This window comes from Drosophila navojoa, chromosome 4 (assembly GCF_054131105.1).
Source record: "Drosophila navojoa isolate 15081-1374.11 chromosome 4, UAZ_NAV_1.0, whole genome shotgun sequence".
NCBI classification, from domain to species: domain Eukaryota; kingdom Metazoa; phylum Arthropoda; class Insecta; order Diptera; family Drosophilidae; genus Drosophila; species Drosophila navojoa.
The window spans coordinates 2,190,806-2,218,512 of NC_142892.1; the positions used below are offsets into that span (position 1 = coordinate 2,190,806).

The 27,707-nt window shown below is 42.2% G+C and overlaps 2 protein-coding genes across 2 annotated transcripts in view; one reads left to right on the top strand and one right to left on the bottom strand.

Annotated features, from left to right (window-relative positions):
- LOC108651147 (elongation factor-like GTPase 1) overlaps window positions 1-27,707 on the bottom strand; it is a 90,089-nt gene that overhangs the window by 12,432 nt on the left and 49,950 nt on the right. The window lies entirely within an intron of this gene.
- Window positions 738-16,408, top strand: aos (protein argos). Its single transcript, XM_018100606.3, has 4 exons — window positions 738-1,736; window positions 14,631-15,220; window positions 15,283-15,454; window positions 15,529-16,408. The coding sequence occupies exons 1-4, from the start codon at window positions 1,248-1,250 to the stop codon at window positions 15,739-15,741; spliced, it is 1,464 nt and encodes a 487-aa protein (XP_017956095.1). The 5' UTR covers window positions 738-1,247; the 3' UTR covers window positions 15,742-16,408.

The following is a 27,707-nucleotide window of genomic DNA, read 5'->3' on the forward strand; positions in this document are numbered from 1 at the left end:
AGTGTGTGTGTGTGTGTGTGTGTGTGTGTGTGTGTGTGTGTGTGTGTTGGCCACTTCAGCTGAAGAAGAGTTAAAGTTTGTCTTGTTGTTGTAGCTGATGCTGGCTTATTTTTTGGCATGCGCGCGAAATTAAACAAGCAGCAACAGCAGCGCTTGAGGCCAGCAACAAAAAAATACCCACAACAACAACAACAACAGCAACAGCAACCAGCAACAACAACAACACGCAGCCAGACTATGTCGCTGGACAGGAATTAGTTTCCGGTCGTAGTAAAAATGACAAAAACAACAGCGAGAAACAACAGCAAAAACAACAACAAGAAAAAAAGAAATATACAAATAAATATAAATAAAATCAACAGCAGCAAAAACGGGCTAAAGGATGCAACCCAAACGTCCAGCCGAACGGTCGAACGGCAAGCGCTCAGCACGCGAGCCGGCTGCAGGCACATAGATACACACACACAAACACACGCACAGAGCAGGCAACAGCACACCAGCACACACACACTCACACACAGTCGCACACACATATGCAAGGGATGCTGCGCTGCTAGCCGCATTCATTCATTCATTGCGTCGCAGTCGCTGCTGCTGCTGCCTGGCTATATGTGTATGTGTGCGTTCATTCAAGTCTTGGCCACACAGATACACACACACACACTCTCACTCGCTCGCTCACTGGCTCACTGGCCTGCCGTACGCTCAGCGGCGGTTGAAGTTGCTGTCGCTCGTTTGGCTGTTTGATCAGTTCGAATTGTGAGTTTGCGACGAGCAGACGAGACCGCGTGCCACAGCACAGCAGCAACACGTTGAAAAGTTCGAGAGTTCGAAGCGCGTGTTCTGAACATAAATATATACATATATAGCAAATAATTCAGATTCACATATATATATCGAAAAAGAGTGTGTACAGCCATCGTAACTGAAGTGTGCCAAGTGTATACCCTGTAAATTGTTTGATTCGTGTGCTGACATGCTGGCAGCTAGTGAGGCAGGCAGTCGCCGCTGCTGTTGCTGCTGACCAAGGCTAATTCGAAACTAGCAAAGCCAATTGCAACTATAGCCAAAGCACAAACAGATACAGTCAATACTATCTATAGAAAAAACAATCAACGTTTCGATTTGCCAACAACAACAACAACAACAACTACTACTACTATTGCTGTTGCCCACAAAATAAAAGTGTCAATTACAACAACCGCAGCAACACACCCAATCACACACACACACACAGACACACTGCAATGGCCAGCATACGTGCGCATTCGCTGCTGTTGCTGCTGCGGCTTATGTTGCTGCCAGCACTGCTGCTGCTGTTGACAGGCGGCGCGCAGGGCACGCGACTGCCGCTTGAGGTTTACGAGCTGACGCCAACGGCCAGCAGCGCCGAGAGCGAGGCAAAGCTCAAGAGCCTGGAATACACCATCTACGATGCCAAAGAGACAGCAGCAGCAGCAGCAGCAGCAGCAGCACCAACAACAACAGGTGCAGCGGCAGCAGCAACAACAACCACAACCAGCAGCACGGCGAGGCCAAGCAGCGAAAAGCCGCTAACTGTAGATGTGGTCAGCATCTCAGCGGAACAGCAGCAGCCAGAGCTGGAGCCTGCTATGGGCAGACGCGCGCGCCAAATGCTGCAACAGCAGCAGCAACACCGGGCCACCAGCAGCAGCAGCAGCAGCAGTAAGCATGCGCACAGCATCAAGGATCTGCGCATACTCTATCAAGTTGGGGTAAGTACAAAGAAGGAGAGACAGAGACACGGAGAGATAGAGAGAGCTAGCTAATTGAGCATCAGCAACAGTTGCTGCTGCGCCTTTTGCATAGCGATTGCATAATGCAACAGCAGCAACACCTGCTATAGCTAGCTAGTTGTCCATGTTGTTATTGCCATTTGCAACTGGCTCTGAGCCCACGCCAGCAGCTGTAAGAAGAAGCATTAGCTAAGCCGCCAACAGCAGGTTTCGCTGCGCGGCTGCGGCTATAACTGGCTCTGGGCTTTTGTCTATATTTAGCTGCCGCCCTATAGAGATTGACGTTCTGTAAAAGCCATTACACTTGACACCCACCAAAACGGGGCACACGCTTAATTGCAGCTGCAGTAGCAGCAACAACAGCAACAACAGCAGCAACATCGCTTGCTTTATATGAAAAATGAAAGTTGTTTGTTGTTTCGCTTATTGACAACGTTGCTGTTGCTGTTGTTGCTGTTGCTGTTGTCGTCACATTTGATCAATTAAACTCAGCTCAGTTGAGCAATTGCGATACCTTATGAACCAATTAGCGCTGCGGGTCAAGAGTTCAATATGAGGCACGAACAATGACTAAGCCACGTTGCGCCCCAAGTTCGGCTCAGATACGAATCTTTCCAGTGAAACAAGCGACTGCAACAGCAACAACAACAACAACAGCAACAGCGACAACGACAATTGTTTCACTTTACGTTGAGTATGAGTTAACAAACTTAGATCGTATGGCCAATCCATTGAAAAATATTGGAAAAAACACTCCCTAGTTGTCATGAGGCGTGAAATATCAACAGCAACAGCAACAGCAATCGGCACGATAATATTGACACTATAAACAAGCCAAAGTGCGCAAAGAGTGGGAGGCAGTGAGGGAGAGCCTTGCAATGCACTGAGCGAAACGTTGGGTATGAATATTAAGATCACAAAGCTTTGGCATTGGAATGAATCAAGTATGAAATGGAAGACGATACGAATGCTAAATGCAGACAGTTTGTAATCTCTATTTCTTTATATATGAAGTGTGCGAAAAATTAGTAATAGGGATTCATTTGATCAGAAGTCAATTTGTAGCTTTACTTTTCAGAATTAATAAAAACTGTTCACATAGAACAAAACTCGTTTGATTAAAAGATTTGCTTTTCTATCTACTTCCTACAAAACATGTGGTCTTAGAAGGACTTTGCTTCTCAAGATTGCCTACAAGTGTATGTTCTTGCCAAGTTTACATTAATAAGGGATTCCATAAACCCGTAAAGATCTCCTTTGGTTGCTAAGAAACCATCTACATTAGACTTATAAATCTCAGCTGTAGCTAGAGGAAATCCCTAATTAGATTCGCTTAGGCTTGGCCGTAAACCCAATGGAGCTCCTAAATCGATCATAACTCTAGTTGCCGTGACACACATCTCCCAGACTTTCGGCCAGACCGCAACACCTAAAAAAGCAACAACAACAACACCAGCAGCAGCAGCAACACGGACAGCTCCCGCTATGGCTGTCCCATAAATTCCGAAATCCGTATGTCTGCAATAAATTTTGAACGGGCATAAAAAAAAAAACACAAAAACAAAATAACCCAAAGCAGAGGCATAAGAACAACACCTAAAATAGAAAAAAAGCCAAAAAATTCCTGTTCGAAGAACAAAAACAAGCGCTGGAAATAGTAAGAGAAGAGTAGATGAGTAAGTGAGAGCGAGAGAGAGAGAGATAGAGAGAGAGCAAGCTAAAGTTGTTTTTTTTCTCGGTGCAGAAGAAAACAAAAAGTTCCCATGCTTAAAAGCGCTAAACATTCAGTTCCGGTATTTAAAAATGATTTCAACAATAACAACAACAACAGCAACAACAAGAGAGCCAGAAGAACAGACAGGAATGAGAAGCGCAGCAGCAGCAAGCAACAGGGAGATGCGTGTGTGTGAGTGTGTGTGCAAGTGAGAGACGTAGCGCGGTGTAGAGTTGTGGAGAGAGGTTGTGGTGCTGTAGAGAGAGAGAGAGAGAGAGGGAGAGAGAGGGGCGACGCGCAAAGCTGAATGAAAGAAAATTCATGAATGAAATACGACGAAGCGAGCAAATGGAATGAGCGAGAACTCTGGCGCTTCAGCAATAGGAGTGAGCAGGAGCGAGCGATTGAGCGACAGGGTGGAGACGTATGAATGAAAACGTAAAATGACGGCAAAGGCAACGGCAACGGCAACGGCAACGGCAACGACGATGGCGATGATGATGGTGATGGCGATGCCAAAGCTGACTGCGACGTCGACGCTGACAGTGACTGCGTTTCGCTTCGCTGAGCAAGTCAATCTATGAATGAATGGCAAAGCGACAGAGCGTCCAAATGTTTGAATGGGCAACAACAACAACAACAACATCAGCAACAACAACAACACAACTGATTTGTTAGCCATATACAAGCAGATCAGCTACGCATATTTGGCTTAAACAACCGACAGAGTCTCGTCGCAGTGCGCGTGGCATGGCTAAAAGCGTCGAAACCCATCGGCGAGGCTGCCGTCTGCCGGCTGCCGGCCGCTGCTGCCAACATGAATGACATGCTGTTAGATTCTTGGCCAAGAGATAGCAAATGTCTTCAAAGAATTTCAATTGACTGATAAATGCATAAACAAATCAAGCATAAACATGGCTCAGCTGACAGAGAGACAGACAGAGGAACAGACAGACAGATGGAGCGACAGCCAGTCGGCCACGTGGGTGCTTGTATTGTTACTGTTGTAATTGCCAGCCAGGTGTGAAAACGGCATTTTTTTTTTATCGTCGTTGCGCGCCGGCCAACTGTGCGTATGCGCAATGCGTGATCCACAGTTGTTTATCGACAGCGGGGCACGCCCTAGTTTTGAACAACAATGGCTACGACTGTCATAGTTTTTCGCCATCTTCCCTACTCCCCACACATACATATTTTATGTTAATTTCATTCACAATAAAACTGAATTTACGACAGCCATAGCCAGGTCGCACTGTATGCACACACACACACACACACACACACATACATATCACATCGATTTATGGGTGTGTTTTGCTTTTGGTTTTGTTTTTGTTTTTGTTTAGGCCAGCCTGAAGGTCGTCGTATCATATTTGATTTGTAGCCAAATCATCTTCAATGTGGAAGTCACGTTAGGCCATAATCACGATGCGATCACGACACGATCACGACTTACAGCGCATGTCTAGCCTATGCCAGTTTCTTGTATTACGACTTGAACTTTTTTTTTGCATTCTTTCATAATTTTTCTTATTAGTTTTTTCTTTCTCTCTCTCTCTCTCTCTTTGCCTTTCTCGTCGGGGAATGTTTTTTATGCTAAATTTAGAAATTATTCAATGTGATTCAAAGCGAAAACAAGAAAATAATAAAAAGCAAAGAAATGAATGAATGAATGAAGAGAGTAGACAATAATGCTAACAGAAACTACAACAACAACAACAACAATAGCAGCAGCAGCGATTGTGGTTGGCATAAATCATACACTGAGCGAAAATTAACATATGAAAAGGGGATTTAAAATCTGATATGATATGAACATAATTCATAATATATAAAGAAAGAGATTGCTGGAAATTTTGCCACAAGAAGACAAGTTGAACAGAAGAATTTAATATCCAGTTATACACTGAGCGAAAATATTGAAATGTATATATAAAGAAGAGGGACTTAGATGTCTAATAAAAATTTTAGTTTTTTTTATGTACATAAACTTTTTTGGTATTCATGCTACACTGCGCGAAAATGTGTGCAATATATACATAATATTCGAAATAAAAGCTAGAAATATAGCAAAGTAATAACGGAAAAAGTATTATCTCAATTAGTATATATTATATATCCCAAAATATACAGCTGGTCAATCAATTACTAAGCCCTTTTCTCACAGTGTGCTTATGAGCAAACATATTTTTAATAATGCCCAGCGCATTAGCATAAAACGCACAACAACAACAACAATAATCAATGACAACAACATCAACAGCTACAACATAGCACAATTATTCACGTAAAACAACAACAACAACAACTTACAGAAAATTCCAGTCCACAATTTTTACAGTGGAGCTCCATTCAAGAAAAAAAAATGCTTAAAAGCCAGAGCTGCTACAACCTGAGCCAACGGATGCTTGGATACCATAAAACTAGTTTGCCCACTTTTAGATATATTTATATATAATATTGTTGTTGTTGTTGTTGTTGCACCTATTGCTGCCGCCGCTGCTGCTGCTGATGTTGTTGTTGTTGCTGTTGCTGTCGTGTTTCTCGAGGCAATCAGCTCAAGTTTTGGAACTGGCGCGCGCGCCAAGTCAACTTTTTTTTTTTTATATACTTGTAACAATTTTTTGATAAAGCAAAAGAAGAAAAACGTAAATACATATGCGTATGCGATTGCTATTGGGACATGTTGCTGCTGTTGCTGTTGCTGTTGCTGGCAGCAATACACATACTATATTGGAAAAGATCTAGCGGAAATGTGTGCTGCAGTAGCACAGTTTCCGTTTCAGTCAAGATCTTGTTACAGTTATTGACGGACACGTTCCAATTTGGTTGATGTTGTTGTTGTTGCTGTTGCTGTTGTTTTTGTTGCTGCTATCTGTAAGTGTGCTAATTACGTGCCAAAGGCGCATTGTTTACAGCGTCTGGCGACGGCAGCAAAAACAAATAACTATAAATACGCAAACGAGGCGCGTATTGCTGCTGCTGCTGCTGCTGCCGCTGTTGTTGTTGTTGTTGTTGCTGTTGATTCATTCATTCATAAAAACCGCGTGCGCGCAGCAACAACAACAACAACAACAACAGCAGCAGCAACGGCAACTGCGCATGTGTTCATTAAACAAAACAACAAGCGTGTTTGGGACAGCAGCAGCATTAGCAGCAGCAACAACAACTGCAACTCGATCGTAATTAACAGACGATCCAAAAAACAACAACAACAACAATAGGCTACAAGCAATTGTTGCTGCTATAGCCGTTGCTGTTGCTGTCATTCATTAAAAATTGTGAAAAACAGCAGCAGCAACAACAAGACACACACACACACAGAGCAACAAGCAGCAACAGCCAGCAGCAATACGTAGCCACAGCAACCAGCAGCAGCAACTTTTCATTCATAAAAATGCTGAAAGCAGCAGCAGCAACAACAGCAACAACAATGTAGCCAAGATTGATTTATTTAGCTAAGCGTAAAAGGAGACAACAGGCAACGGGCAACAGCAGCAACAGCTACCGTCAGCAACATGTTTACAGACCAACAGCAGCAGCAGCAGCAACATTTTGCGGTTTGGCCACAGCAACAATTACAATGGCAACAACTATGCCACGTTGCTGCTGCTGTTGTTGTTGTTGTCTCCCCATTTTTTGAATGAATGAATGAATTGCTTTTTTCCGTTGCTGCAACTGAGGATGTGCAACTGAATGTGAATGTGAATGTGGTTTTGTGTGGATGTCCGTGTGCGTAGACGTTCGTTCATTAATTGTGACGATCAACAAGCTACGCAAAATCCACGCAAACAGCAGCCAGCAATAACAATGGACGGCAGCAACATGTCCCGGGCCCACTTCAGCTGCAATTGGCCTGGCAAAACGGGCAAACCAGTTCCTTGGCGTTCCTAACCAATCCATAAACCAAAGTCCCCCTTCCCCCTACTGACTCGACCAAAGCCCGCAGCAACCCCTGCGCCCTGAACTGAAAGACAACAAAGTCCAGTAACCGTTTTGTTGTTGTTGTTGACGGTGTTGTTGTTGCTGTTGCGGTTGCTTCCTTTTGGCATTTTTGCGCTTTTATGAATGAAATTTTTTTGCTCATACCCTAGAGCAATTGCTGAGCAAAGGCTATGATGTGTTGAACAAAGGCTGTGAAGGACTTGAAATGGGAATATAATTGTGCAATGTGAGGCGATCAGAGTTGCCTTTTCTTCTATATATTGACATTTATCGATTGGTAGAACTGTTTTTGATGAGCATATGTATGTGAAGAATCCTCAGTGGGTTCATTGTTAACGCAGTGTCGATACACCAAATCTAATACATAATTTCCTAAAGTCGATTGCCCATAATCTATGTATATCGATAAGCATATCAAGATCATTTAAGTATTACTCGTTATTCCTAAGAGGTATAACTGTGCAATATAGTCGTTAGATATATAAGAATGCATACGTAAAGCACATATGGAATGCATTACGCCGATATATATCGTTTGTCATATTTATATATAATGAATATAACAATAGCTTTTGTCTTCTTCCTCCTTATCATAACACTTTCATTCAAACCGAAATTTACAGGGCATTCTCAAGTCGATCAATGCCATCGGCAGCACTCTTGCTTGTTTTGCCGTTGAGGTTGGCATGTTTCCGTTAAGGCGCGCCAAAGTGGCACGGCCAGTTCCCAGTAAGCCAAACCTCCTCATCTCTCTCAGAGCAAGACCAGATTCGAGACGCGGGCCAAGTCTTTGGGCTATGCAAAATATGCCAAGAACCAAAGCCGAGTACAGAATCAGTTTACTTCCGGCTCGGCCCACAGTCCAGCCCAGTTTTATGTGTGTGTGTGTGTGTTTCTTTTTTTAGTGTTTTTCGTTGGAATTCCTGAGCAATATAACGAAAGATTTTTTCGCCGAGAGATGAGATGAGCTGACGATTAAGTGGAAGCTTGGGTCTGGAAGCTGGGTCCAGCAACTTCCGTGTGACTTCCGCCAGAAGAAGCTTCTTCACTCACTTCCGTTCGCTGCCCAGAAACAATTTCCAATTTTAATTGAATTTTCGTGTAAACAGCGTGAGCTGACCAAACAGCACTTCCTCTGCGTCTCCCGCTTCCCTCACCCCTCTCTACCTATATCCCATCTATTGCTCTGCAGCCACATGTGCTGCCAGATTGCATAATTCTTGCGCATAAGGGGAAAATGTGGAAATACAACAACAAAGAGCAGAGAGCGAGTCTAAGCAAAAGGAAATGTATAGAAAAATCATTAACGCACAGACAAAAGATAACAGCGAACGCCTGTTGCATGGGCCAAACTACCTGCCACAGCAGCAACAACAACAGCAGCAACAACAACAGCAGCAGCAACTGCGGCAGCCGCCTGGCACAAGTGTCTAACGGCTATGCAAGGCGCATGTGCAGCAGCCGGCGTTCGTCTGCCCATCCGTCCGTCTGTCCGCCAGTTCGTCCGTCCCACGTCATCCGCTCTCGCCGTCAACGCCCTCATGGGAACCAAACACCGATCCCTGCCCAGACGTTGCATTTCTTTGGGCAGAGCTCTTCCGGCATTCAAGAAATTTATGTCACTGATTGGCAATACACACTCACACGCACACACACTCACACACACATACACACTCACACATGTGGCAGGTCGATCCTTTTGTGGCAAGTCCTTTTGTTGGCATTTTGCGCGCGTCATGTCAAGCCGTTTGGGTTATTGATAGCAGCAGGTGCAGCCGGAGCGCTGCGTCTACAGTGCGCACTGCCTAAGAGCGCCACAGGCAGTCAGTCACTCAGTCAGGCAGTCACTCAGTTAGTCAGTCGCTCAGTCGTTCAGTTAGCTCTGCAAGCTCAAATTACGCTGTCGCCGCTAAGCGACAATCAAAGGCTTCCCCCCCAGTAATGAGTGAGCAGTCCGAGGGGCTTACAGGCAGTGAGCGGGGGGAAGGGTCTAGGGTCTGGGCCTGACTGAATCTGAGGCTAAAGACAAAAGCTAAAGCGATGCATTGGCATGCCAGTTATGCAGCTGACTAAATTACGTTCTCCCCGCGCACTCCTTCCCCACTTGTAGGGGCTGCCATTGGAATGCGATAGATGAGTTAGTTAGTTGCTGTACTGCCAGATGCCCTGTAAGTGGACACAATAGGAGCAGCTGCTTGTGCTTGTCTAGTACTCGAAGGTTTTATAGATTAACTCTACCAAGCTGAACTCTTCTCAGCGGAATTCCTATAGATTGCTGATATTAGATCGATTAATTCAGGCTTAGTTTTAGGGCAAAATATATTCTTGTTTCATCCTCAATATTAGAGCATCTCAAGTATCAAATTTGATGAATCTAGCTGTTACAGGTCCTGAGTTCCTTTGAATTACCTTATACCATTTATACTTTATGTAGCATTTTTTAGCTTTTAAGCTATAATTTTGAGAATTATGTTGCATATATGACTAATAATACAATAAAATCAGCAATATTTCCTCAGCTCCTATAGACCTTAAGTAGTTTCCTTTAACTACAATACGTTATATGATTATAGAATATGCCCCATCTAAAATGACAGACATTTACCGTAGTATCGTATAGATCTGCCAGCATTCTCTCACATCAGCCATCGCCCCTTTCCAATCCATGCCCCATTCTTACAGGGTATACAAAATATTGTAAGAGTCATTGTCATCTTTGTGGCAGCGCAGCTTCCGGTGCTCGGCTCTTGTGGCGCAGAATTCCAAGCATGCCCCCAGCCACATGGGGCATGACAAGCAGCAGCAGTTGCTGCTGCCCCCTGGCCCGCTCGCTCTACACTCACGACTGTTTGCCTCTTCTTCGTTCTCTTTTTATACCCTGAACCCATTGAAAATGGGAAATCAGGGTATAATGATTTTGTTAAAAGTATGTAACAGGCAGAAGGAGGCGTGGCAGACCCCACAAAGTATATATATTCTTGATCAGGGCGACAAGCTGAGTCGATTTGGCCCTGTCCGTCTGTCTGTCCGTCCGTCCGTCCGTCCGTCCGTCCGTCCGTCCGTCCGTCCGTCCGTCCGTCCGTCCGTCCGTCCGTCCGTCCGTCCGTCCGTCCGTCCGTCCGTATGTATGAACGCGTCGATTTCAGAAGATATAAGAGCTAGAGACTTCAACTTTTTTTTAAAATGTCCGTATATATCACGCGCAGATCGAGTTTATCACTAAAAAACGATAACTCATTCCGATACTTTTTTATCGATAAAAAACCTTATCGAAGATCACTTAAATAATTATATCTCCTACATCTTTCAAGCTAGAGTCTCCAAATTTAAAATGTATACTAAGATATATTTTAGACAATTTCGGTTTTTGTTAAAATTTACCCCCCACCCCTAAATCCACCCCCTCACCCTCATCTTTGTAAAAGTCGTATATCAAATACTAGAGACTTGTGCTTCGGTATACACATACATTTAAACATCATGATTACGTTCTGAAAGTTTTATTACGTCGTTCTAATTAATTATTCACAAATAAGGTTCTTATATGCCACACTGCAGCGTCCCAGCCATGCATATTGCGTGTGTGTTCAGTGTTTATTGTGTGTGGTTGTGTGTGTGCGTGTGTGTTGCTAATTAAAAATATCAGTGCTGTAGGGTTAGGGGATCTCGTAGTCGAGCTTCTCGACTAGAGCCTTCTTTTTTCGTGGGTTGGGGGTTAATTGATTCAATTAAGAGCAGCTAAAACCCTTTGACAGCTCTTAAAGCAGCTAGCCCAAAAAAAAAGAGCAAGAAGCAGCAGCAGCAGCAGTGGCAGCAGAGGAGAAGTCGATGCACACAGCTTAGCTACTGGACAGCGGCAGCAATGGGGCTTCAAAAGTTGCACAGTGCTTGCCGCATCACGTTGCATGGTTGCCTTTCATTTGTCATCTCTCTCAACTTCCGCTGCGCCCTTTGGCTGTTGGCTGTTGGCTTTTGGCTCTTGGCTTTTGGCTGCTACATGGTCTACGCCTCCTCCCCCTTCTCCTGCTCTTGCACTTTGACACACATGAAGCTAATTGTTTGTGGAGCACGCGCGCGCGTGCTGCTGCGAGCAAATTATAAAGTGTCGTCGAATGAGGGGCTGGAGGTGGAGCTGGAGCCGGCACGTTACCTTCTACACGTGTGCTGACCCCACCCTTTCCTTTTTTTTTGCTTTTTGCTCGCCTTAAACCGGATATCCGCTTGGAGTTTTGTTTTCTATCTTGTCTTCTTCATTCTGTTTCGCAGCAACGTAAACTTTCTTGTCGACTCGGCGGCAGCTTGTTTATCTCCGGCCCTGATTTCGGTTAGCCGATGAGAGGAGGAGGAGGAGTAGGAGGAGGGGCAGCATGTTTGCTCTATACCAAAGGAAGCACACACTCATACTCACACTCGCCTATTTGCTTATCAATATGTACATATGTATACATGCATACATGTACATATATATAACGGTTTCTACTAAGAGCCACTCCAAACTACCCTCAGCTTGACGAGAGGGGGGCCATCGATATACACGCTCAGATTTCAAAGAATTTCCCACGCTGCTTACAAGACAGACAGACAGCTCCTTACATAATGCAGATGTACATACATACATATGCACGGATTTATATGTATACATATCCTGTCAGATAGCACGACAAAGGTTTCCCTCGAGTGCTCCTGGCTCCTGGCTCTCGCTCGGCAAAGCCGTGAAACAAAGCTTTGAGCATATGAAGAAAATGTTTGAAAAATTTGTCAACCGAAAAAGGGTTAAGGGGGAGCGGCAGTGGCAGGAACTAGCAGCAGGCAGCAGCTGGCAGGCGGGGCCAGGTGACGCCTACTCCACACACAATAAAATGTAGGTCAAAAACGCGTGGGAAACGCGCGCGATTTGCTTGCTTCGGAATTTATCCAAGCAAATGCGGAAGTAAATGCCGAGCGGAAGTAAATAAAACTAATAAAGCAAAGCAGAAGGACAACTTCCGCAACAGAGAGAGAGAGAGAGAGAGAGATAGAGAGAGAGGGCTGGGCACAGGCAAAGCCATAGAGCTAGAGGTAAAAGGTCAGATAGGCAACCTGTTTGGCTTTGGCTTTGCTATGCTTCCGGTGCCAGTGCTAATCCCTTTTTAAAGAACACTCACACACACACACACAGTGAGTACATGTGTGTGTGTGTGCGTGTGTTTGCTGCACTTACATATATTTATTTACTTCCGCCAGGCGGTCGCCTGCACTAAATCACTTCCGGACTTCCGGTTCGTCACGGTCGCGCTAAGTAGTCGAGGCAAAGTCAGAGCGAGAGAGAGGGAGAGCGAACGATAGAGATGAAGAGATAACGACAGGGGCAGCAGCACGCTCAGGTAGCTGTACCTTATGGGCAGGTGCAACTCACTCTCAACCACGCCTGGAGACAGCCTATTGATTTCATTATAAAAATAATTTGAATACAAATCAGAGGGAACCAGCCATATGTCGATGGGGCCATGGCATGGGTACGCACAAACAGAAAATCAAATTGAAATCGAAACCAAACAAAAGATCAAAACAACAAAATGAAGCAAATTAAAGTGGTGCAAAGTGGGAAGCTATCAACTATGGAATACCCTATAAGTTGTTGAGATTAAATAGAGAAAATCTCAGTTATGAAAGGAAGAAGAATCAAATACGATCCCATTAAAGTTTAGTTAGAGTCATAGATGATATTTCACAAACACAAGACATCGACTATATATCCAACGTAGTATTCGGGACCTATCCTACACACCCATTCAGTTCTCTGAAACGTAGCCCTTATACATTCGCCTACAGGGTATCAAAAAGTAAGGACCCAGAGAGAGAGAGAGAGAGATGTCAAAAAGGTACCAGTTGAAAGAAGTTCCACTTAAAAAATTGATTGCTTTCGATAATTTCATTGGAAACGTGTTGTTGTTGTTGTTGTTGTTGTTGTTGTCGCCACTCTCGCCGTTGTTGTCGCTCATGTGAGTGTGTCGTTGTGTGTCGCCAGAGTGCCATACAATAAAATCAAATGAGAGGGATAAATGACAGTAGAGTCGAGGCAGCACAGCTCAAGCCGGCCCGTAGCGGGGGCGTAGGTGCAGCTCATAAAAAAAGCAAAGCGAGCGAAACGAAAACAAAAACTAAAACTAAACTAAAAGTCCGCAGTTGCTAGTTGAATTTTATGTTTATAGCGCAGAACTGGCGTACAGGAATAGCATCAGAACAAGGACAACATAAGCTTTTATGTGAGCCCAGAGAGCCAGCAACGAACTAGGTTTAAGTAAACAAGGTGCTGGGAGGGACAACGGACAACATGACAATCTGAGAAGCGTTAGGAATTCAATTAAACGAAAAGTATCTGCTTAGGATGTTTACAGATTGGACTCCATGGAGTCCCAAGCAAACATATACATAGATATATGAATAGATGGATAGATAGAGGCAGCGCATTAGATATGCTGTAGGACAGATATGCTGTGGGACAGACACATATGTTAATCAAGCAGCTGTTTACCCAACAGAACTTGGGCCCTTCTCGGGCTGTTTTCATAAAGGAATATTAAGCAAATGTGGGTTAGAGGTTAGCCTGGGTGGATGGGTAGGCGAGTTGAAGGCTTGCTTAGATCTGACAGAACTAGACTAACTTATGTTTACAGCAGATTCGATGGTAGATGGTAGCAACTCCTGTGGATGCAGTGCATCTAAATCAACTCAAGTTAAGATATTTCCTGTCATTTTCGGGACATCCATAAGCAATGTTTCCCAGGAATTCCTTATACATAGGAACCATGTTTTAGTACTTCCTTGTTACACATATGGAATCCTGCGAAATTCTCAACATATTTTCCAGTTAGTATCTATAAGCACCATCCCCCTAACTCTCTAACATTCTATTTCTACTACTTCCAACTATCCACTACCTTTCAATTTGCTTCGAAGTCTGCTCTTCCTAGCTGCCATTTGCTTGAATAGCCTGTAAAGGAGCTCTTGAAACTCTTAAAGCAAACTCAATGCTCACCTCATAGCCCGCCTGCTCCTGCTCCTGCTGCTGTGCAGTTGTTGGGAATGGCATGAATGAAATTATTTGAATGGCTCGTTCAGATTCGAGGACGTGCTTGCCACTTGGCTATGCAAATGTGGCACAAGCGAGACTCCATTAATAAAACTGAAATCAAATTGTGACAAACTAAGTTTTCTCGTTTCCTTCCTTGCAGGACTCTGAGGCCGACTTGCCGGTGTGCGCACCAAACGCGGTTTGCTCCAAGATCGACCTGTACGAGACGCCCTGGATAGAGCGACAGTGCCGCTGCCCCGAGTCGAATCGCATGCCCAACAATGTGATCGTGCATCACCATGAGCACGGCCATGGCCTGCCCGAGGGCCAGAAGCATCGCAGCTACTACGAGAAGGAGAAAATGCTGCAGCACAAGCGCTTGCTGCTGGGCGAGGGACTCTACCAGGACAAGCGCTACGAGAGCCTGCACCTGAAGAAGCTAATGCAGAAGCTGGGCGCTGTCTACGAGGACGATCTGCAGCTGCACTCGAGCGACTTTGTGGAGCGCTCTCCCGACTATAACGAAGCGCTGCCACCTAGCTACGAACAGGTGGCGGACAACGAGCTGCCACACCTGCCGGCCCGTGGCGGCGCGCACATGCGGCACTCGGGTCACCGTGGCCAAAAGGAGGCGACCAGCTTCATAGGCGGCTGCCCGAGCAGCCTGGGCGTCGAGGACGGCCACACCATTGCGGACAAGACCAGGCACTACAAGCTCTGCCAGCCCGTGCACAAGCTGCCCGTTTGCAAGTAAGTAGAGAGCTAATCCAGTTATCCAGGAGAACTTTGGCTAAATTTCGCTTGCCTTGCAGACACTTCCGTGACTACACCTGGACGCTGACCACCGCCTTGGAGCTGAATGTCACTGAGCAAATAGTGCACTGTCGCTGTCCCAAGAACTCCGTGACCTATCTGACTAAACGTGAGCCGGCGCCCAATAGTCCAACAGCCTATCGCTATCTCTTCGCCTGCTCGCCGCTGACAGTGAGTAGCTAACATAAGTCCAATCCGCTCCAGCTTAAACCTAACTCGCTCTCGCTCTCTCTCTCTCTTTTTAGCGTCTGCGTTGTCAGCGCAAGCAGCCCTGCAAGCTGTTCACTGTGCGCAAGCGTCAGGAGTTTCTGGACGAGGTCAACATCAATTCGCTGTGCCAGTGTCCCAAGGGCCATCGCTGTCCCAGCCATCATACACAATCCGGCGTTATAGCGGGCGAAAGTTTTCTCGAGGATAACATACAAACTTATTCCGGCTACTGCATGGCCAACGATTGAATACCAGACATAGATATATATATATATATGTATGTGGGTTTATAGGTTTAGCTAGCACTATGCATATAAGTCGACTGAGCCAATTGAGTCTCGCCAAGTTAACAATTAAACTGAACAAGAAAAACTATACAAACTACAACTAATATATGTATGTGTGAGAGCGCAGGTGTGTGTGCGTGTGTGTGTATATGTATGTGTGTGTGCGTGCGCGATGTGTGTAAAGGGTTTTTTTTGTTGTTCACATGTAAACAATAATATCTATATGCATACGAATATTTAATTAGTTCTAAGACGCAGTTTTGTTATACAAATCATTTGTAATGAATATTTATAAAGAGCGTTATCCTAACCCTCTCTCAAAATCTTTCTCTCTCTATCTCTAATATTAACTGTATATATTTGTACGAACTTTGTATTTTATTCTAAATATAAATGATTGCGCTTAACATTTCAATTCCAACTTCGTATAAATCCCTTGAGTGCCAAATTAGCATGCAGCAGCAACAGAAGAAGAAGCAGAAGAAGAGGAAGAAGAGGTAAAACTACAAATATTCATAAACAGTTTGAAACTGCACAGAAAATCGTCAAATGAAACGAAAATATGTTTGCTTTAATATTTTTACGAAAATATTTATATATACCTAAACAAAAATAAATATAAATAAATTTACTATAAAATTGTAATTCTTCCAAAAATTGTAAAATTTACCTCTGAAAACATTGTAATCAAATTCCCATTGAATACATACATTTCTATTCAAGTATTTTGGCTAATTAAGTATTAGGCATTTCCCTATTATTATTTTATAATAATCGTATAAATATATAAATATATATTGCTTTTGTATAAAGACCAAAACGAGAACAAAATAAATAAAATTAATTATGTATATTGAAGGAAAAATATTTGCTACATTGTTTTTATTTAAAAAACTAAATAAATTTGGTTGAGCACTAGAAAATATATATTAAATAATTATATATTTCAACAGCATTTGCTAAAAGTTTAATGAATACTTCAGAGTGTTAGTTCAGTCAACTTTTCATCATCCTTTTAATAAAAAAATACCTATATATTTCGTTTTTCAATAAACGCTGGATATACAAGCAATAAAACAAATTGCAACTGAACATTAACTCAAGCGAAGCCTTTTTCATTTGCCGCCCCAAAGTATGCAACAAGTTTTGCCGTCCAACAATTCATGTTCAACTGCTTGGGTGCGAAACTTAGCTAAATAGTGAATGCAGCAACCAAGAAAAATTGCACAGAACAGCGATAAAAATGTTATATATAAATAAAACAGAATAAATCAAGCAAACTAAAGCAATCCAATGTTTATTGATGCAAAAACTTCACTTCCTGGCCAAAAGCCATGGTTAAGCAAAAACAGTTAAAATGAAAGACAATTAAGTTTATGGAACTATAAAGAGCCAACAGCTGAAAAATGCAAATGATTAGTGCAAAACAAACTGAAGAAGAGAAGGTAAATCGCTGGCTAGAAAGCCAACTGAAGCAGATAAACCGACTGGCGGACGGAGCCAGTGAGCGGCAATATAATTAAATAAATAGCGCAGCGAGTAGACGACTGGATGCGCGGCTGGATCTGGCAACGGGATTGGAGATATGGGGCGTGGCAGTCGGGCAGCCGGGCAGCTGGGCAGGCGCTTGGCCATGCCGCAAATTCAATTAACGCGCGACGATGCCCAGAAATGAAAACATAAAAAATGTTTGTAACTGAGAGCGAAAGAGTGGCGAGAGGTAAAAATTATCAAGAAACAAGCATATAAAAAAAGTTTCGAGTGTAAAAAACGAGGTGTAAAAACAGCGTGGCGAAAACTCACAAAAAATATATATATCAAGAGAAGGAAAAAAGTAAATCGTAAAAGCCAAGCAACAACAAGTGCGAACATAGCCATAGAAGAAAGAGGAGCACTTTTTTTTTTTCTTAAGCTCGGTTTTTTGGTGGGTTTGTTTCTGTTTTATGACGCCAACCGGAAGCTGGGCGCGTTAAAAACTTGAGTCAAAGCAACTGCAGCATAGGCGAGAGCAGCAGCAACAACAATCAGAGTGATTTAGATGGGTGTGATGGACTAGAAAATACCCTAAAGGTCCTGAGTAGCCATTCCTGGCTATCCCTTGATTCTTCTGCAGTTTGCGGAAAGCATTATCTCTAGGGTATATATTAAGGTAATTAGAATAAGCAGTTATTAGAATCTATAAATCAATCTGTCTTGAGTCGATCAATTAATTAGTATAAATCTAAAATCTATAAGTAAATATGTTAAATAAGTAAATAAATTTCCATTCTCTTTGCTATAAAATTACATGAATTTTCATATGATATCATAGAAGAGACCTTGGGTATGAGAATTCAAGAATATATATGCTCATTCATAGTTTTGGAGAGCAATTCAAGCTTAAGCTGCCCGCATACATTGATAAACTAATGCAATAGTAGGTTGCATTATCTCTAGCCTACATATGCTATACAAAAATATACCCAGTATGTTAACAGCTTTCCCAGGGTATACAAAAACAACACGCCCCGCCGCACAGTTAGCTGACATTCGAAGATTTGAGAGATTTGAACCGGGGCTTGACTGCAATTACAGTGGGCATATATGGTCTTAGAAATGCATAAAACGCGAAATTATTAATAATAATAAAATCACACACACACATATTTATATGTATATCCACATTTAATGACCCATTAAAGTGCGTCTAATTGGGCGACGTGAGCTGTGGAAATACCGTAAAAGATTTTTACTTTAAGCCCAGCGCCGAAACGAACTCCACCTACTGCGCCTCTTCTCAGGTTCTCAGGCAGACAGAATGGGCACAGCGCTAAGACAGTTCGTGGCATTACGCTGGGCTAGCTACCGACCACAATCTCTCTCTCTCTCTCCCTCCATAAGCCAGCCAAGTGGGGGGACACTGCAGTTGAGGCGTTAATTAGAGTTTAAGTCCCAACGAGCAACAGTATTTTTTTGTTTTTATTTTATATGTTATATACCCTGAACCCATTGCAATTCGTTAAGCCGGGCATAATGGCTGTGTGAAAATGTATGTAACAGAAGTTTTAGTGGTGAAAAATTATAGTCTTGAGTATTAATTGTAGAGTTCATCTAGCCTAGATCTTCAATTCATATCAGGGATATATATGGATATATCTAAGTGTAACTTAGAGGTCTTTTCGACCCGAATGCTTAAAGGCTAAACTCTAGCTCGATTCAATTTTGGTTGAAAATGCATCACATTTTCGACTAAATATAAAATACCATATTAAACGAACTGTAGACCGATTATTTGTCATTCGATCTTCAAATTGTTTATTTTTTCTTCACATTCAATAGCCTTTTAAGAAATCTTAGAGCCGAAGAATTCATTGATAATATAAATACCTAATAATCATATTCGTTTATTATAATTACATTTAATGACTGTTATTTGGGTTAAAAAAGTTGATCTTGGCACACAAAAGGGCAGCTAAACACACCAAAATACCATTTATAACTTTTAGCTTGATTAATGCTGGTTGATTTTTAGAAATTCTAATTTACTATTAATTTGTAGTAAACCCAACTATAAATTAAATATAAATTAATTAAGTGCAGCATACAAATTGAAACAGAATTTGTTACGATTCTGAATCTTATATCTCGAATATAGTATGTAAATATGAATCAATTCACAAACTCTTGGCTAATTGATAAACTCGCTTTCAGCTTGTTGTCTACACTTTTGTCAATCATCCTCAGTTTTTCGCAGCCACAACAGGTCTTTCATCATTGAATTGATTAGTTCCTGATCAGGCAGCGGCATTTATACGCCAACTTTTCGATTTTCATGAAACCTAGCTCCCTTGGTCTCTGGGTTCGGGCTCAGTTTCCCACCCGCTGTTGAGCTGTCAATACACTCCATTCATTATTTATTTGTTGTGGCGAAAGTTTTTCATTTTTCGCCAATTCATGTCTTGTCTTAGCAGCTTCTGTTGCACATTTTGTGAAACAACAACAACAACAACAACAGCAGCAACAGCAAATTTTGTTGGCTAATTATTTATGGCATGTTGAGGTGTCTACGTTCACATGTAAATATATTTATATAAGTATATCTATGACTGCAGCAACTCTAGTTGACTCTTTGACTCCCCCCTCTAGCCGAATGTGACGCCGTATTAGCTACTGTGCTTGGCTAGCATATTGATTGATTAGCCTGCTCCATGGCCTCTGGCTGAGATTTGCATTGGCCAGAGCGAACGGGCAATCGGGCGATCGGGCGACCGACAGCCACAGTGAGAGTTTCGAATTTCAAAGTTGAATTTTCTAATTTGAATTCCACAGAATTTCTGATAGAGCGCTGACAAAAGATCTCAGAGGCAGTGGTGGTGGTTGGGTGGTGCGAGGGCTGTCATTAGAAAATTCAGCTCATAACTTTCTTTCACATCATTAAAATGACCAAAACCTACAACAAACACAAATTAGACAACAACATGACAAAAGTCCAACTAATAGTATCCGCTTCATAGAATCGACTGACGAGCGCCAAAGCCAAGCATTGCATGTCTGCTTTGATTGCCCGTTTTATGGCTATCGAATGAGGGTATATTGGCTTGCTGCTATATTTATACTTAGAATTTCGAGAGCTGCACTTTTTGATGTCTCTAGTCTCTAGTCTCTAGTCTCGCTCTTCGCTCTCCACTCTTCACTCTTTAGTCTCCACTCTCCATTCTCTACTCTCTTCTCTCCACTCTCCACTCTCCACTCTACTCTACACTCTCTACTTTACACTCTCCACTCTACTCTACACTCTCCACTCTACTCTACTCTATAATCTCCACTGTACTCTACACTCTTCGCTCTACTCTCTACACTCTCCACTCTCCACTCTACTCTACACTCTCCACTCTACTCTACTCTACAATCTCCACTGTACTCTACACTCTTCGCTCTACTCTCTACACTCTCCACTCTCAACTCTACTCTACACTCTTCATTCCCTTCCATTCTCCACTCTGTTAATTTCACTTGATTTTCACTTCTGAGCGAGCATTGTACAGTCGACTACCCCACACTGTTCGTTCTGTTCTACGTAAATTTCTTCATTTCTTCTCGTTGGCCAGCTTTTACTCCACTAATTAGCCACGTTTTGGGGCGCTGACATGCAAGCTACATCCAAAAAAAAAATGAAAAAATTAGGGTGCCCCACAGGTTGAGGCGCTTATGAATTTAATTGCAGAACATTACGTCGAGGCCTTATCAATTTTCCCTGGCATAATTATTCTTAATACATTTCTTTTGCTGCAAGCTCTTGGTCTCTAGATGTTTTCCTCATCTGGCGGCGCCTCTTCCTCAGCGACGCTGACACAGGAAGCTGGGAGAGAGATTTCACCTGCCAGCTCTTTTTTATGGGTTTGTTTTTGCCTTAGAAAGTGAAATTTTAACGGCGTTTGTAATTTGCCACCACGCCTTCCGCCCCCGGCCAGCGAGGCGGCAGTGGGAACTCGGATGCTCAAATGCTCAAATGCTCAAACGCTGGGCCGCGCTGATCAGCAATTAATCAATGAATGCTTTTAGATTACCTCGAATAAATTGTGATTCATTTTGTTATTGATTCAGACTGATAAACGCCAACTGCGCAAATACTTGCCACAATCTGTTGCAGCCTCTAATGGCATTTTAATGCCAGCCAAATGGGGCAAGGGCGACCGAGCGAGCGAGCGAGAGAGAGTGAAAGTGTAATCGAACGAAACTGTTAATAGTATCATATGCGAAAATCGGCATATACATATATATACAGATATATATACATATATATATACATATATATACAGATATATACATAAAAAAATTAATGGATTTCTTAGCGTGCAACAGCGATAACGAATCTGTTGATTGCTCACTGGCAATAAATTGCAACAATAAAGCAATAACAATAACAATAATCATAATGAATGCAGCCAAAAATGTAAACATAGAGTGGAGATACCCTGGAATCATGATTGATGTGATATTTCAAATTCATTGAGACTGCACTTGGGCCTAAGATTTTGGCTGAATTTTGAGTGGAGTATCCTAGCTAAGTCAGCGGGATTTCAGCTGAAAATTTAAATGTTTAGCCTTGATTTCTAAGGAAAAAGCTCTATATATTATTTAGCTACAAGTACAAGCAATAGTTGTATAAAATTTTATCAATATAGTGCTAAGCACAGCACAGTTCCCAAAGGACTTTCCACTAGATGGATAGTTTAGTATAGCTAAATTAAGACAACAAGTTAAGGAGACTTAGTCTACGATATTCAAGCAGAAACATCAACAGATATAGAGCCATCAATGCATGTCTTCGCAGGTCTATTAACCAAACGGTAATCAAGCCCCATTTACGCACACCGCTGATTACAGGGTATCGTAATCATAGTAATCTTATAGTGCAGTGCCGAGTCATCAGAGCTGCACAAAGAAAGCGACAGACTTACAAATCATGCATAACAAAACAACCACAAAAACAAAACAAAAACCGAACAAAGCTCTCCAGATGCGTTTGCATGCATTCATCTAACCCCAGCGCACATGCAGATGAAATTGAAAGTAAGACCGACTGCCGGACAGACAGACTGACAGACGGATGGATAGACTCACTCGCCTGCCACTTCACCAACGCATTGCAGTCGATTATTTTCTAATTACAAAAGGCAATGCTCGTAGCACTCCAAAACACTCCTCAACTCTGTGGCCCACCTCAGCTCAATCTGTCGCTGGCTCAAGTGAAGAAAAGTCTCTTTTCTCGAATTCGAAGACGAGACAAGCTGCAGACGAAAGGTGTTAAGTATGCAAATGACAGGGCAAACAACAACAGCAACAACAGCAACAACAACAACAACATCTGCTTACAATGGTAATAACAATTGTTATAGCAACAACAAATACAGTTATGTTGTAATATTTACTAGACAATATCTTCTGATATTCGTAGGCGGGCAACAGACCTCGATCGAAAGCGAGCGGTAAAAGCGCGCGATTTGACCTCAAAGAAAACTGAAGTCGTATCCAAAATCCACATTCAAAGAGCCAAAGTCAAAGCTGAAGCTGAAGCCGAAGCTGAAGTTGAAGCTGAAGGCAAAGGCGAAGATTCGCATCTTTTTTGGTTACTTTTACATGTGCGCCGCGTGTACTTTCTCTACTTAGAGTTTAGCTGGTAAACGCGGTTTTTCCACTCGCCGTTTTCTGCTTCTTATTACAATTTTAGTTTTCTATACCCTACCCAGCGAGGTGCCATGAGTTCGTGATGGATTATACAAAGAGAGGGCGAACCTTAGAGTTATTCTCATCGGGAGAACCAAGCTGAGATTATAAGTATAGAATGATAGAGAGAGTGACAGAGAGAGAGAGATAGAGAGAGAGACAGAGAGGGAGAGAGACATAGAGGGAGAGAGAAAGAGAGAGAGAGAGACATAGTAAAGCTAGAATGATGTAGCTATACATAAATAGATAGAGGGAAAAAATTATTGATAATACTCAGAGTTAGCTAGCCACAAGGAACAGCTGAATTGATATATATATATAGATAGTTTAATTTATAGACAAACTCAAGAAGAACATATTCAAACTAGAGTATCTAAAGTGCATCATACTGAAAAACAACTGTTCTATGTCGTCTTCGTGCTTATTTGCATTAGTTGCCTTGCCTTAGCGGCCGCGCCTAATCGAAACTTGTGCCCAATCTGGCCAGAAGAATTACCTCGCAATGCAGATACGCCTCAGATATGGTATATGTACACAGAGAGAGAGAGAAAGAGAGAGAGAGAGAGAGAGAGGAGAGAGCGAGAGAGGGAGAGAGATCATGGCTTTGATGTTGTAATTAACTCTCATTAGAGGCAGCCCCATCCCAGCTAGATTCGAGTTTCACTTTCGCTACAACAATATCAACAAACTGTTTAAGTGTGCTATATTTAAGTATTTACTTGGCCAACAACGAAGCAGACAAACGAACAAAGCAAAAGCTAAAAGCCAAATAAACTTTAAATCTCGCACGAATTCTTCTTCTCCATCATTGTTGTTGCTGCCAAGCGAATTCGCATTTAGAGGCGCGTTGATTGTTTTTCTTCTTCTTCTTCCTCTTCTTCTTCTAGCCAAAGCAATGATAGCAAACCGGGGCTCGGCTAGACAGACGATCATGGGAAAACAAACGGCGCTGACCAAGTGCCAAGTCCATTGCCAATTTCGAGCAGTTGGCCAAAGAAAGTGGCGCAGCATCCCGCGGCGGCTCTCAGCCCCAACATTGGCCACGAACTGGGATTAGGGTCTGATCAAAATCCGCGTGCTCAAGTGACCCGCTGAGTAATTAATGGCAAACAACGCATCAAATTCAAATCCATCCTGCTTGAAATAGTTTTGCGCTGAGTGAATACCTTAGAGATGTGAGACTTTATATATGTATGTGAGAGATATAGCTTATATGTATATGGCTGCTCTCATTCATATTTCCATATTCGTGACTCACTAGAAGAATTAGCTAATCTCATCTTTAATCTCCACACTCAGTTCCACTTTACAAGCTCTTTTCCAACTAAATTAGATTTCTCATCTCGTCTCTTACCTTCTACTAATTTACATTCCCTCTCCATTCAGCTCTAGCTAATTATTTGGACTTCCATCAGCTCATCACTAGCGATACGCTCATCTCTATGTAATCTATTTGGGTTTTTTACACAGTTTTTTTTTTTGCGTAGCTCGTTAAAACTTTCGGGCAAACTTTCGTCGCTTATTAGCTAAATAAACAGTAAAACAGAAAAACGCAACAATTTGTGGGCCAAATGTGTTCATATCCTGTTTATAACAATTGTTTAGCCAATGCGAGTAAATAAAGTTTTTGCTAAACACCTACCACACACACAACTTTCCATTTCTGGTGAGCTCAGCGCAGTTTGATTTTGGCAGGCGTGAAAAACACAAAAAAAATATAAAAGTAAAAAATGGCAAAAATCTAATTTAGGTGCAGAGAAAATCAAGCGCATCCTCTGACAGGTATTTTCGGTTTTTTCTTTTATTTTTTTGAACTTAACGAACTGACAGAAATGATGATGATATATGCGCCTTGGCAGCCCATCAACTTTGAAGTTGGAAACTTAAAACCTGCGAGCTGGAAGCTGAATGCTGAAAGCTGGACGAGCCAGTCGCCATGACATTATCAACAGCTTTGATGGCCAGGCTTAGGCTGCTGCTGCGGGGGCGTGGCTGTCGAGTGGGAGGGCTGGGTTGTGGCAGCTGAAATGGATTTAAGCGAGAGGCAACAGCTCCTACAAATACCCTGACAAAGAAATCAAGCATTCGACCTTCTTTTACATTTTATTATATGTCCTTCATCGTCTTCTATCTTCTGCTCTGCCTGTTACATACCTAGTCATATAGCCAGCATACCCTCATACAAATCATTTTCAACAAGAGTATAACAAAAGGAACTCGGAGACGGTCTGCTGAGCAGGGAGGACTGCTTGCAGGAAGATAGAGTAGTGGGCGTTAGATTGCTGCCTCTGCAAGTGCTTCTAATGAAGCTGTGCTGTGCCTTTAGCTGTTAACAATGCAGCAGCAGCAACAACACAACAGCAGCAGCAGCAGCAGCAGTTGCCAGGTAACTTAATGCGCCGTCTATAGCAGAGATACAGACAGCACTTGAGCACCTTTGCTCACCTGGTCTCACGTCGACGACAAACACTTCAGATATAATATACAAATTTCAAATGCATTTTTAATAAACTCATAAGAAATGATTAAAAATACATAACAACGAGGTGGCATGCAGCAGCTGGAAATTGCATGAGAGCTGAGCTATCTACATATATACATACATACATACGTTCTATAGCTATGCCATGCCTTTGGGTCCACCCTAATCAACATTAATGCCCCGCAATTAATTTGGCTCCACTTAACTGTAATTGATTTGGGCAATTTATGCAAATGGCTTTCTAAATGCTCCAAAATTAAATCAACAACTCGACTGGCTGTCATTAAATATGCAGAAATTCGAACTCATGAATTGCTCGAGCCATTTTTTTTTGGTTATTAAAATGCAAACACGAACGAAAACCCGCTAAAAATGGCAAAACAAAAAGCGGAGCAAAAGTTGACTTACTCGACTCGAAAGATGCCCTGTTTAAAATTGATATTTGTTTTATAATTTATTGCATTATCAATTATGCATGCCAAAGAACAGGAACTACTGTTCCTAAAACAACTTGAGAATTAAACATTTTTAGCTCAAAGCAGAGATAAATAAGTGCAGCATTTCTATATGAACTGTATAGTTGCTAGGAATATTATGATGATAGTTTTCAAGTCTAAGACTCGAAACTGTTAAGTAACTGACCTATTCAACCTATTCAAACCTACTCAAAAGTACTAAATGAATTCGTTGAGGGAAATACTTTCCGAAAACCATTCACTAAATGATATTTTAAATGCATAATAAAGATTTTACAGTAGCAAAGTGCATTGCTACACTTGATCTAGATCTACTCAACATTCAGCCATCTGAAACAGGGCTTAATTGGAGCAACAGCTCAAACAGCGCTGCTCGGAGAGGATGCCACTCGCAGTGGGTAATTAAGAGCGTGGGATGACGAAAAAACGCGCGTTGAACAGCACTTCGCGAAAATATGCGCAGAAAATGCAAAAATCTTGTAGGAGAAAAAAAAAGGAAAAACGAAAAACGAGAAAAAAATGGCAAACGAAACAAGTAGGAAAAGTAAAATCATGAAATATGTGAAACATGCCTGAAGCTCAACCGATTTCAATGGCAAGCGACACACACACAGACACACACATGGCCTGAGAATCGGGGTCAGAAAAACACTTTCATCCAGCCGGAGCCCAGAGACCAAAGAGAATCCATAAGGTAATTTGCTTTTTAGCATAAGAATGCAGCCTGAACTGGAATCGAGCAATATGACAAGACAGATTGAGATTGAAATTATATGATTTAATTAGCATATAAACGAGACAGATAGAAGGGAACACAGCCAGCCAGAGAGTGTGTGTGTGAGAGAGAAAGAGAGAGAGAGTGTTAGATTAAAGCCTAAGCACAGTTACAAAAAATGCAAATGCGTTTGCTGAACAACAGAGATTAGACTAGACCAGACAAAAGACACAGTTGCTATTGCTGTTGTTGTTGTTGTTGTTGTTGTTGTCTATGGTTAGCTGTAGGTCAGAGTCAGAGCGTTTGACACCCTTTCGTAGCTGTATACATAACTGTCCAATGCGCAGCACTGGCCCACAAATGCTAAAGAAAAAGACTCTATAGAACTGCATTGAATAAGCACAGACTCACACACACGCACATACACACATATACATATATAAACTTTACATAATCAAATAATACGATTAGTGTGCGTTCCACTGGCCCGCCAGCTGGTGTCATTTGCTGGAGAACATTATTTTACTTGTAGGCCTCATATGCAGCTGTCTTCCAGGCTAACTGTGCGTATGTGCAATGCAGCAAAAATTATGGCACACATGCGAGAATATCTACAGCAAATCAAGCGAATGCACTGAGAAAAACGAAACGAGAGAAATGCTAGTCGAACAAGATGTCCAAATGCTTGCTGAGTCTCTAATATTAGCAAATTTTGAATCGTGGCAATTAGCTGGCAGTTATGCGATTAAGCTTAAAATTCTTCTCGATATTTGCATATATTATATTCTGTTTTCCATATTCGCACTTTCATCTTCTTTGTTTTTCTGTCATTTATGTATCTTTTAATTTCGCTTCTGTCTTTAATCTCTAATCTTTATAGTCTGTCATCAATATTCAGTCTTTCATCTATTAAATAAAGTTTCTTTTATTACCTATAAAGATATCATTTATTTTTTGATTTCTGTCTTCTATTGTTTGTCTTCAATCTGCTAACATTTATCCTCCATATTCTATTTCTTATCTTCTTCCTTCTATATTGTCAATTGTG

Excerpts from the sequence above, each read along its gene's own strand:
- aos (XM_018100606.3), top strand. The coding sequence starts at position 1,248 with ATGGCCAGCATACGTGCGCATTCGCTGCTGTTGCTGCTGCGGCTTATG. Across the intron at positions 15,221-15,282 it reads CACAAGCTGCCCGTTTGCAA|ACACTTCCGTGACTACACCT; the intron begins GTAAGTAGAGAG and ends CTTGCCTTGCAG. Across the intron at positions 15,455-15,528 it reads TCGCCTGCTCGCCGCTGACA|CGTCTGCGTTGTCAGCGCAA; the intron begins GTGAGTAGCTAA and ends CTCTCTTTTTAG.